At 39.8% G+C, this 13,193-nt stretch overlaps 1 protein-coding gene across 5 annotated transcripts in view; it reads left to right on the top strand.

Moving 5' to 3' along the window:
• The window catches only part of rnf103 (ring finger protein 103), a 31,982-nt gene that overhangs the window by 5,637 nt on the left and 13,152 nt on the right, over positions 1 to 13,193 (top strand). For all 5 annotated transcript variants that reach the window (XM_071530276.1, XM_071530274.1, XM_071530277.1 and 2 more), the window contains exons 2-3: positions 1,886 to 2,034; positions 11,227 to 11,342. In XM_071530276.1, the coding sequence (XP_071386377.1) occupies positions 1,886 to 2,034; positions 11,227 to 11,342 (265 nt within the window). The remainder of the gene's footprint in view (positions 1 to 1,885; positions 2,035 to 11,226; positions 11,343 to 13,193) is intronic.

Genomic DNA, 13,193 nt, shown 5'->3' with positions numbered 1-13,193 from the left:
CCACCGCAGAGTCAAGCTGATCACCGCTTCACCGCTGGGTTTTTTTTTTGTTTATTTTAGGCCTATTGTTTATGTTCCAATTTCTGCTTGTAAAAGTTATGTGATCTGAAATAAATGCAGTACTATTTTTTTTAAATAATAATAATTATAATTATTATAATTGTGTAGCCTATTTTCTTCACGCCAGGTGTTCGAAAGTTTCCACTCACAGTTGCGCAGTTAACGCTCTGATCGGAGGACCTGCCACCCAGAACGTGCTTTGTAACTGTTGGCTACGGAAAGTTTTCGCTTCAAATTAGGCTAAAAGAATGGATCTTGTAGCGAAACCCAACCTTACTTCTCCTGTTTGGGAACATTTTGGCTTTGAGACAAAAGAGGGAAGAGGGAGGCAGTGTGCCGCATTTGCAACAAGAAGATCAACGTCATGCGAGGAAACATGACAAATCTAGCATCGCATCTTATACCCTTATATATCCCATAGACTTACATTGTAAAAAAAAAAAGGCTAAAAAGGCATTTTTGGTAGGATCATATTTAGGTGATTTTCAAAACTTTCCCTTCATACAATTCCTTAGGACTTTTTTTCTCTCATTCAGAACATATTGAGTACACAAAATCCATTGAGTTTGTTTTGGTTGCAATTTGTGGGAGGTCAAGTTACATTATTACTGGACTATTAGGACCACTCATCACCCATTATACGATGCAGTGAAAGGCAGCCGGTCTACCTCGGGAGGTCCCGGCTCGGCACTACGTCAGTTAGGAGTCCCCGAGGCATTTGCCAGAGTGACTAAATACAACCGGGACAGCAACAAGTGGCGAGCACTTACAACAACTGTAACACTGTTCTAAGGTTTAAATTTTTTTTTTTTATGGCTGTTACCGCGACAGTTTGAATGGCTTCGCTAATTTGTGCGGTAAGGAAAAAATCAATACCACGGCAGCTCTAATATAAATGTATATCAATGGCAAGATTTTGCTTAATATGATCATTTATTACCATGCCAGTAAACAAAATAGAGGATACATAAACCAATGTCACTTAAATAAATGTTGGAAATGAGCTTATCTATGGAGCCGCTGAAAAGCCTTCTATTTGGCAACAGTACGCCTATGCTGCACATTTGGTACATTAAAGTTCCTCATGATTTCTTTATGGAAAAAAAACTAAATGAGATAACTGTTCACTTACCCATATGTAAAATGCAGATAGGCTCAACACAAGGGGTAGATTGCAGACGGAGCAAGAACAGCGTGAACCGCAATATAATTAATACCTCCCTAACTAACTTACTACTAAACTACTGACTTTAATATGTTGTATTCCTCTCTTGCAGATTTGTTGCAGGGGAAGTTTTACTAGGTTACAGGAATAGTTCACCCAAAAACAAAAATTCTGTCCTCATTTACTCACCCTCATGCCAAATGAAACACAGGTGAAATTTGTTAGTCCATATAACACACAGGGAGGTTGCCAGCACAACTTGGTAGCAGCCTTCTCCAAAACAACTGAAGTCAATGGGGACCTGTTCTTTAGAGTCCCAAAACAAAAGCAGCCAAACAATCACACTGAATAGAAAGACCTATACACCATTATTTGTTGCAAATCAATCAGCTGTAGTTAAGATTTGCACTAAATGATGGTGTAAATATACTGTAGGTCTTTTTGGAACTCTGAAGAACTGGTCCCCACTGACTTCAGTTGTTTTGGAGAAGGCTGCTATGGAGTTGTGCTGGCAACCTCCCTGTGTGTTATATGGACAAACTTCACCTGTGATTCAACTGGCATGAGGGTGAGTAGATGGTGACAGAATTTTCATTTTTGGGTGAACTATTCCTTTAATCAGAGAGACGAGACTGACTGACTTACTGTTCTCCCCTGTAGGAGAGTTGACGCAGGGGGAGCTGTACTCAGCCATAAAGAGAGAGAAAGAGCAAACAGAGGGAGGAGACGGCAGCACCACCTCCTTCAGTGGAGAAGTGCACTTCTATGAGCTTGTGGAGGACACCAAAGATGGGATATGGCTGGTTCAGGTAAAAACATTGAAATATGAGCATATATACACCTGCATATGGTTTCATAAATCCAGTCATAAGCTGGAGGACAACAAAGATGATATCCCATTGGTTTAAAAAATATAATTACAAATACAGATCATTTGATAACATATATTGATTTAAAATTATTTTATTACTAGCTAAATTAATTTTCAAGCTTCTACCAAAAAACTATTCCAGCAGGACTGTCTGCTGTAACCAAGGAGTTCAAGTTCAAGTTTGTTTATTTATATATTTATCACAAGCATGTCTCAGAGGACTTTACAGAGAATGAGCCTAACTAGATCTAACTAAACAAAATCAATGGTTAACAAAAAGATATAGGACAAGCATAGCGAAAAGCACAAGACGTCATTTTGGCTCAAGGTGTCACTATTTAAATTGATCAACAAAATTGACGGGACTTCTTTACTGCGGCATGATATAATTAGATGTGAAACAGCAGAATCAGAAATAACGGACATCAGAATGCCTTTCCTGGCCAATCAGAATTGAGTATTCAACAAAGCTATGTAATCACTATGGTTAGTATGCTGCCTATTCTCTTGAGCTGTCTGAGATCTGTGATGGCATTTTTTCTTTTTTTATTAAGTTAAAAAGTATATATCAAGTTCAAAGACAGACAATAAAACACATGGAAATCACATCACCTCTATGATGAGCCGAAAGGAAATTATTTCCGTCTCATTCTCCTCATTGTGTAAGCCTCACATAACAATTTCTATCATTTCAATTTAAATAAAATTTCCTATACCATGTCCATTGTAAAAATATATTTTTGACCCAGTATCCACAGCAGATACTGGGCAGTACATTTTAATGACGCAAAACATGATATTGCTTCAATACGCTTCTGTGGGATACAGAAGGTGACATTGCCTCCTAGAGGGAGAAACTTTGAATTTTTACTCTTCAATCCCTTTGTTCAAAAGGGTTGAATGAAGGAGTTACCTCTGAATGTCATGTCGTGATGGCCAAATGTCTGCTGCACTGAGAGAAAGTGTATTGATTATTGTTGTGACAATAATAACAATAATAATGACAATAATAATAACTAAAGTGAGTTTAGTAACTCAGCAGCCACACCATTAGCTATAAACATTAACGTGACCCCTAAAACCTCATTCAAATAATATTTTTCATAGTAACGTGTTTATGTGCAAGTGAAGGCTGGTTGCGCTTTTCATGGCCATTTGTACTTCATGATATGGGTAAACGGTACAGTGCTGGCAGTGCCTATATTAGCCAGCGATTAGCCACACAAAAAAAAACAGTTTTCAGTCATGCTAATAATTCCACTGTTTTTCAACCAGAAAAAAAACGTATTTGATGGATCATCAGCACTAACTCTATGAGCCAATTAACTACCTAAGAAAACAGAGACAAAGCTTTTTTTTTGACAGTAGCTCTCAGGGAACTGCTATTTTGCACATTTTATTTATGTAATGTTTTATTTAAAAGAGAATTATTTTAGTAACTTTTATTTATTCTATTCCAATTTTTTAAAAGCGGATATATGCTTTGTCTTCATGTTTGTGTCAGAAATATGTCTTCAGACTGTTTACAATACCAATGACAGCAAAAGAAGAGGGAAAAAAACTTTTGTTGATAGTATCTCTCAGGGCACCTTTATTTTGCATTTGCAATATCCCCTTTGTTAATTTTGTTTATTCAAACAATTCATCAAAAAGGGATTTACTCTAGTAATAGTTTTCATTATTTTTTGCATAGTAGTTTTCATCGGCACAAAATATCGTCTATCAGCAGCTTCAGTTAAAAAATATCAGAATGGGTATCAGGCTTAAACACTATCGAACCCTAGTCGATAGTGTTGAATGCGGCACTCGGGTTTAGTGGACAAGAACTGATACAAAGTCAGCATCTGCAATTAATCTAAGATCGTCAAGGACTTTAGCCAGGGCTGTCTCAGTGCTTTGCTTTGCCCTGAAGACGGATTGAAATGTCTCTCAGATGTCATTCTCAGAAAGGTGTTTAACTGTTTGGAAACCACGTTCTCCAGGACTTTATTCAAAAGGGGTAGATTAGAGATGGGGCGGTAGTTACTAAGAGCAGAGGAGTCCAAGTTTGTTTTCTTGAGTAAAGGTCTAACTATAGCATCCACTATGGTGGATATTAGTGTAAGGATGCTTGTCCCACAGGTGTTGCACAATTGCCGCCAACCACTACACTACCAACCACCGGGAAGGACGGGCTGTCGTCGATACATCCCCCAGCGTGGACAGAGTAGTTCCGAGGGAAATGATTGGAGGCTGGGAGCTAGCGCTCCGTGGGCGGGCAGCCTCAGGGGACGCAGAGCGCGCGGGCCGGGGCAGACGGTGACTCCGCTGCCGAGGCTTCCTCCGGTCAGGGGACACCACTCTCACGGCAGCTGAGGTGGAGGGCACATCTGAGCAAAACTGTCGTTGGCCAGCGGTGAGAAGCTGTTGGGGAGAGGGAGAAGGTCCTCCTCTACCTCAGGATTGAAAATGGGTAGGGTGCGCCTTGAGCCTCTCTAAACCACATCCGACCAGATGGCCCGAGGCAGCACCAACCACTGCCGGTCGGTCCCCAAAGCTCCGCAAGAAGGGCCGCATGCCCCAGAGTCCTCAAGGGAGGCCTGCCGGGAGCTGACCTGCATCTGCCGGTTGAGGACTGCATGGCAGGCGCTCTTTATGACCTAATCCTTGAAGTGCTGTCAGAATATGCAGAAGAGGGAGGACAGAGTCAAATTGACGCACAGGTGTTACTACAGCAGATGCAAACAAAGAAATTCATATTTCTCATTGTACGCTTTAAAGAACTGTTCAATAAGTCAGATTTTGCAACCAAAGGCCTACAGTCCATCAGCGTATCGGTGACAGACACAGTAGATTTGATAGAAAATCTTAAACAATCACTTACAGACATCCGCTCTCATGACAGCTGTAACAGTGAATTCCTTAAGATGCTGACAATGACGAATAAGATCATGAGGGATAATAATTCAGCAGTTGGGATATATCCTTGCCAGTGGTGGAAGAATTACTGAGATCTTTTACTTAAGTAAAAGTAGCAATACAACAATGTAAAGATACTCCATTACAAGTAAAAGTCCTGCATTCAAAATCTTACTTAAGTAAAAGTACAAGTATTGGCAGCAAAATGTACTTAGAGTATCAAAGTAAACATACTCATTATGCAAACTGTCCCCATTTAGAGAGTTATATTTTTCATAAATTATTGGAATATTAATACTGATTTATTGACATACATGTACATGTAAGCAGCATTTTAAAGTTGTCAACATGAAGCTAATCTTAACAATTTAGCTATACTTTTGGGTAGTCTATAACAATGCTATTTTATAGTTATTTTATAAAGATGATCAAATGTTTTAAATATAAAATATTGATCTGAAAAGTAACTAGTAACTATAGCTGTGAAATAAATGTAATGGAGTAAAAAGTACAATATTTCCCTCTAAAATGTAGTGGAGTATAAGTACAAAGTAGCATAAAATGGAAATACTCAAGTAAAGTACAAGTACCTCAAAATTGTACTTAAGTACAGTACTTGATAAAATGTACTTAGTTACTTTCCACCACTGATCCTTGCCTTCCCGCTCACGAAAACTCCCTCGTCGTTTCGGGGACAGTATTGTTACTGCCTCGCTGGGAAAGTCTACAAGGGTCCGGAGTGACAATGACCTGCGGGCTATGTTAAACCAACTGCCGACTGCCAGCTTAATGAACTTAATGCCAGGTTCCATGATGACTCGTATGGCCTGATGAGATCAGCGGCGGCTTTATTGGCAACCTCTTGTGACAGCAGTTTGGCAGAAAAGTCTAAATGATGCAGGAAAGCTTTTCCATATCAATGTGACAGAGTCTGAGCTTTCAGTGTTCCTCCAGCACGCCGCAAGGAAGAGGGCAAGAGGAGAAACCTTTAAGTCTTATTGATGTGATGGACATATGCAGGGAGGAAGTCTTCCCTCATATTCATTCCTTCTTAAAAGCAGTGGTCACTCTGCCAATGACATCATGCACTGTTGAGCTTGTCTTCTCCAGTGTCAAGAGAATAAAAACTGCCAGCAGGAGCTCTGTGCTCACCGCTCACCTGAACTCGCTCTGCCTGTTAACATTTGAGAGTGATCTTACAGAAACTCTGGACTATGATGAAATTATTAATATTTTCAAAAGCAAACCCCGCCGACTACTCCTGTAAGGTTAACAAATAGCCCAATGCGGCTCACAGATGAGACTTGTTGACATGAAGTATGTCATAGTAAGGAATTGGATTTCTTTCTCTTTCATTCCATGCAGCCTATTTTCTTTGTTGTTTTTTGGGTTCTGGCATGTTATTGAAAATGTAAACACATAATTAAATGTCAAAGCCTTGACAATGGCTTGTCAAAACTTGTTAATTTAAAGAAAACGTTTTACAGATTTACAAAATAAGTGGATGTGTCTGGCATTTAATCAAGATTTTTTTAAATAAATATGTTGCCTGTAATTAAAGGATTTGGTTTTGCATACATTTTCATTTAATGGGCTATTTCACCCAGTGTTCGATGTTGCTGTAGCAATACGCTGCTGTGTAGAATGCAGGACAGTTGTCAACGCCTATCAGCTGTTTAAGCGGCACAATAATAGCAAGTGGTACATGTTTGGCATGATAGAGCCATAACACCTACTATAAATGAATGCAATAAAAGACATGGGATGTGAAAACATAATTTCTGTAGTTAAAAGGCCCATCCCAAATTATTTTGGCCCATCCAAAAATGAAATCCTGGCGCCACTACTGCTGTATGGATGTGTTTCTCCAGCTGAAGCCACTCCTCTTCAAGGAGGCTAGCTACCTCTCCTTCCCACAGCCCATATCAGTGGTGATAAAACAGATGGCAGTCCAGAGGGCAGATAGAGCGGTAAAATCAGTGGACAGAGGCAGAGATAGATCTTGGACAGTTGAATTGACACGGGAGGTAGAGTGGGCCCAAATAAAGGGCCCGCTGCGGTGATCAGATGCTGGCTTAGCTAGGCTCCACAGCTAGCCAGACATGAGTGGTATTTTGTCCAGATAAAAATGGAATAAGATGTGGTGACTCGTCTGAAGGGTTCCCAACCTCAGGTGAAGAACAGCCTCTCTAGCTAGTTCAGAAGCCTTGCTAACCAGCTGGATAGCTAATAGAAAAAGAAAATAAATATGTAGTAACATTACCGAATAATGGGGATGGACATTTTCAGGTTTTTGTCCTGTCTTGTCTCTTGTCCTTTTTACATTGCATGGGAAAGATCAGATGTAACACTTTTCATTTTATTTAAAGCTGGGGTAGGCGATCTAGAAAAAAATCCGGTCTCTGTGGCTGTCCCAGGCCCTGTAATCAGCATCCCCAAAATCTCAGGGCACCCGGATCTTAACAACCAGTCAGGACAGTTCTTCCGAAAGGAGGTGTCCTGTCCCTAGCTGTCAATCACATGCACACAGACAGTCTAGTCCTGCCTGCCCTGCAAACTGCAGAGAGAAAACAAATATATCCACAGAAGATATGAGTTGAAACAGCCATAATCCAAACTGAGTACTGGGACTGGAATGAACTTGTGTATGGAAGCCAGATATTTTCCCCACTGTACAAGACCTGTTCATCAGGAAGGAGCCACATTCATGTCAGTCAGCCGGTGTTGGGTGATAATTTTTGTCAGCATAGATTAGTCAGCAGGGTTACAAAAACACATTGTGAGACGGACATTGGTCATGTTAGGTTCACTTTATATGGAAAGAGCATTGGGTTAGGCTTAGCATTGACTAAACTTGATAAATTCCAAACCTTTTATGCAAAACACAGTTCTGCTAGCTCAGTCTAGTTATAACTAAAACATTCACTGACCAAAGAACTTTTTTTTTTTGTTTTTTTCCATGAAAACATTTTTTTTTTTAAACGCATAGATTGGTTACAGGCTGTCGTATGGCTTTGTAAATGTGCTAGGGAGGGAGCAGAGAGTGGGAGGGGGAGAATTTTTTGTTGCGTACTTTAAAATTCTTGCTCATTTCTCCAAAGCCTACCCCAGCTTTAAGATTTAAAAAAAATCTCAAGTAAAAGTAAAAAAGTAGTTAATTGAGTAAAAGTTATTAGTGTATTCTTGCTTCCTCACCACAAAGCAAGAACACCAGTGTGTTCCAGTAACTCTCCACCCATGCCATTAACAGGAAAACAATAAACATAGTACATAATTAAGCAATATTACACTTGAGGGTGAGCTTTACCGTCATTATTGGTACTTCAGTGATGCTTACGGACCTCGGCGCTTAATTATACAACGGTTACCAACGAAATAAAAGATGAGATCAGCAGCTAGTGTTATCTCCGTTTCCCTGGAAATACATGGGGTCTGACTAATAACTGGAAAACAGTCAGTCACGTCAGTAGACTCCTATGTAATGAAACCTAGTTTACTACTCCAGCAAGTAGGCCGACCCGTAGTAACGACCTAGCAACAGAGACGATTTCTAGTCCCTGTTGAGTCAGCCAACCAACTTGAGCTAATGCTTTCTAGAGATCGTGGGATTTCCCAAACTGAATAAATACCACACATATAAACACAAACCTGCCTTGCTAGCTCAATCTTGTTGTAACTAAGATATCTGCTGAAAAAAATATTTTTTCCATGGACAGATTTAGCGACGCGACTACGTCCGTGAACTTCACATGTATTTTTAAGCTAGTAGCGCCGTGTCACCGACTCACCGGCACAGCTGATGGAGGATGCCAGGGCGTCTAGTAACATCAAGGCTAAACAGAGTTATATTTAAATATATTGTATAATAATATATGGCGGAATAATATTTTTAGTGATGAGCATGGTTAGGTGTGCTGATCATGCTGATTTGATCACGTTCTTAATGTCTAGTTGACCAATCAGATTGACCATCTCAGAAAGGTTAAAAGGAAAGATGAAGGGAGAGAAAAAGCGAACAAGAGAGAGAGACCCTAACTATGCAGTGTTTCTCATACATAGGCTCATCAGTGCTGCGTCGTCATAAAAAAAAATGTTGGTCAATGTATAGAAATTGATCTAAATCAGTCTCAAATTGATCTAAATCAGTCTCTTGGCGATGCACAGACTAGTAGCATTGTACTGCACTAGCCAACAGAACCACCAGCCCCAATAAGCATTACCAGCAGGAAATGTATTGTTCAAGTTTGGTCAAGTAGTAGATGATCTACCTAAATAAATGACACACACACACTATCGAACATTTCTGTTTATTATGCAAGTGTAAATAAACTCAATTAAATTTGTATTGTGTTTGAATAGTCATTTCTATCAGCTTACTCGTAGGTTAATGAAGTACAACAGTAATTGTATGGAGGAAGGCTGTGTAAAGTCATGGCAATAGCATGAAGGAAATAATTGTCATGAACAAACTTATTAAACGGACTTACTTGCCAATAGAGCTCATGACCAACATTTTAAACAGGGTATGCTGATATTATGTCTTTAAAGTTAGCTTGAAGGAATAGTTCACCCCAAAAATGAAAATTCAGTCATTTTCTACTCATCCCCATGTCGAAACACATAGCAACTAAAGGATGATTTATGGTTTTGCGTCGAAGTGTCCCTGTAGCTGCGCTGTAGATGTTTATGGTGCTGGTACAGAGGTTAGCGCAGTAGGTTTCGTTAGGGCTGGGCAATATATCGATATTATATCGATATTGTGATATGAGACTAGATATTGTCTTAGATTTTGGATATCGTAATACCGTGATATGGCATAAGTGTTGTCTTTTCCTGGTTTTAAAGGCTGCATTACAGTAAAGTGATGTAATTTTCTGAACTTACCAGACTGTTCTAGCTGTTCTATTATTTGCCTTTACCCACTTAGTCATTATATCCACATTACTGATGATTATTTATCAAAAATCTCATTGTGTAAATATTTTGTGAAAGCACCAATAGTCATCCCTACAATATTGTCGCAATATCGATATCGAGGTATTTGGTCAAAAATATTGTGATATTTGATTTTGTCCATATCGCCCACCCCTTACAACTGAACATTTAGCCCACTTCGTAGAAAATACCGAGATATATATCGTGTATCGCCATTCAGCCTAAAAATACAGAGATATGATTTTTGGTCCATATCGCCCAGCCCTAGGTTTCGTGCACCTCCCCAAAAATGTAACTGCGCGTAGGACGATCCAAGACCGCAAGAACTGTAATTGGCCCGCTTTGGTTGCTTTGTATTTCCTCCTACCTTCAGGCTAGACAGTTGATATCTGGCGATAGTTAAGACAACATGGAGCAGATCGACGAGAGACTGGCTGAGGAGGTTCGCAAATATGTAGGTCACCTCATCCCCAAATTATTAAGATTACCAGATGTCACTGAATAAGTGGTGAGAAATATCGTAGAACATGGGTTTCAGAGAATTTATGCACTACTACTTCTGTTATTACTTCCACGCTAACAAAGCATAGCACAACACTGCCATGTAGTGTTTCAGTGCTGTACTCACAGAATCGCCAATGCTATTATGCTCGCACCGCTGTAGCTGTGGCGACACTTTGACGCAGAACTGCAAATGAGCCTTTAGCACCCGTAGTTCCATCTCAGCCTTCTCCCAAACTATTGAAGTTAACCGGGACACTTTTCTACAGCTCCAAATAAAGCATAAAATGTCTGTCAGCTTGTGCAGCATAATTCAAGTCCAATAGTTACCTCATTATCTCCTATATTTTCCATAGTGAAGGGAGGGGGCTACACTGTGCTTTGGAAGCGCTGGTTATCATCAAACCTCTTTTGGATTGGACAAGCAAGTAGTACAAATGTACGCGCATCAGCCTCAGCCACACAAATTTGTTGCCAAATGCTTTGGGAGTCAATACATAAACATTTTCCCCAGTGATCTGAAATGATCTGAAGTAATTAGATATGTCTTTATTCACTTTTGCAAAGGCCAGGCAGTCTGAAAAATTGCTAAATCTAGTGACAAAATCGCTAAGGTAGTAACAGTGACTCCAAAACACCAAATTGTTGCATGAGATGAAGCAGCCCAGTTGACCTGCTGTTGTTTTTGGCTTAAGGGTTAGCTAGCAGCAACCTCATATAGCCAAGCAACTGCAACCACTAGCCTCTCTCACCATGTCTGTCTCTCTGGATCTCATTTCCTTGTCTGTCTCTCTAGGTAATCGCCCAGAACCGGGAGGCTCTGCTCAGTCAGTCTAACTGGGGGAAGATGGTCCAGAAAGTGTCTCAGTTTGGGATCCGAACTGGAACCTTCAACTGCTCCAACGACTACAGGTGGGAATGAGAGTTACTCCTCTCCTTAAAAGTACCATTTTTCACTCCATGCAGACTAAGATAAGATGGCACATTATTGATCCCCTTGGGGAAATTCAGGTACTAAAGCAGAAACTGGCGGACAATGCCAGGGAAGTAAAGTATGTTTCAAGTAGACTAGAGCAAACATTAGTAATTAGTATTAGTAAAGTGGACATATTAGAATTAGTTTTGATAAAACACAGTATTTGATAAAACACATTATTAGGCCTATATATTATAATGTTTGTTTAAGGAATACTTTGATAATTAGTGCATTAATCTTAGTTCTATCCTCGAACCATATAGCTACAGTGGATTTTTAGTTTGTCAGATTAATTTATTTGAAGTAACCCACAGCACAGTCATTGTGTTTTGTACTACTGCTAGCTTTATACTCCAGGACCATGTGTTCTGCTAGATCACATCATCCTAACCCACCAGCACACTCGGAGACAAGGGGAGCATTTGGGGGCAAGTTCGCTATTTTGTGGCTTTGACTGAGTGAGTCCCTGAGAGCCTATCATCTTTGATGTTTCTATCTTTTCAAATAGGGATGGGAAAAATATGTTTTTGATTTAACAGTATAATGCATAGTTGACAATTGTGGGGGGAAAACCATTTTGAAGTCAAAAGTAGGAAGTAAATTTTGTCCGATCTTCTATCTTAAGTGTTATCATTTAGCATTCCTACAGTGGGTATCTGCAAATGGTTCAGCTGCCCCTTAAAGTTGGATCCAGAGGAGGCACACACAGACAAGTCTTGTGAAGTTTGGACACTTTTGATTAGTTATGTTAGCTAGACTTTTGTCAGATTTATTATTTAATTGCAGCCACACTGTTCAGGTATTTACAAGGGCCAAACTTTTTGTTGGAATAGGGCTGAGCGGTATAACGGTATATACCGTGTGACGGTAGAAATTTAGCAACTGGTAGAGATTTGGTTCTACAATTTCTACCGCGGTAGCTATACTGTTTAGTATCTCTGGCTATCAGGGTTTCCATACAACATTCACCGGAATAGTCTAGAGTAAATTTAAATAGCAATAAACAGTATAAATCAAATGCAATGATACAACAAATTAGGTCTGGGCGATATGGCCTAAAAATAAAATCTCAGATTTCTTCACACCTACACCCGATTTTTACGATTTTAATTAAAAAAAAAAGACAAAGGCAGTATTCAAATAAGTTTTTTTTTATTTTAACAATATCAACAAACAAGATGTTTAAGAATAGCAAACAAACACTTCTTGAAGGCTCTTTTGTGTAGGAAGTGGCTTTAGAACTGGAATTGTTCCCTGAGTGCTGCTCCGTGGCTGCCCACTGCTCCTAGTAGTTAGTATGGGTTTTTGCAAATTGCAAAGGATGAATTTCCCCATGAGGATCAATAAAGTGTAAACCTAACTTAACAAATTTTAAAAAATAAAAAAAATGATGCCGCTAATGCGTTTGGGGGGCTGCCGCTAGCTTGTGAATCTAGCAGTGACACACACTTCTCCCACTCGGCTGCGTGTCTTTGATAGCGCTTAGACCCCCTAGTGGCGACAGGCGGTATAACCGGTATGGCTGGTGTTGAGGAGGGAAACAACACCGGATTGTTCCGCTTCAGAACAATGGGATTATGCTGTTTGGAGTAATTTTATGGTCATTTTTTGTCCCTTTTGGAGCCGTCTTTGCACAGAGAATTTAACGCCATAAAGCCGAAAATAAAAATTATGTGTGCGGTAAAAAGGAGAACTAGTTATTCCGGTATTGACCCAACCTCTCCATCTGCCGGAGCAGAACTGGGAATTATTCAATGTGGGCAAACGCATTCGCAATTGCCATGGTA

This window comes from Centroberyx affinis, unplaced genomic scaffold (genome assembly GCF_046629955.1).
Source record: "Centroberyx affinis isolate AG114_WGS23_722 - 3 ecotype Tasmania unplaced genomic scaffold, CSIRO-AGI_Caff_v1 ptg001908l_1, whole genome shotgun sequence".
Taxonomy (NCBI): Eukaryota; Metazoa; Chordata; class Actinopteri; order Beryciformes; family Berycidae; genus Centroberyx; species Centroberyx affinis.
The sequence above is the reverse complement of the archived record's forward strand: the minus strand, read 5'-3'. Positions and strand labels throughout refer to the sequence as shown.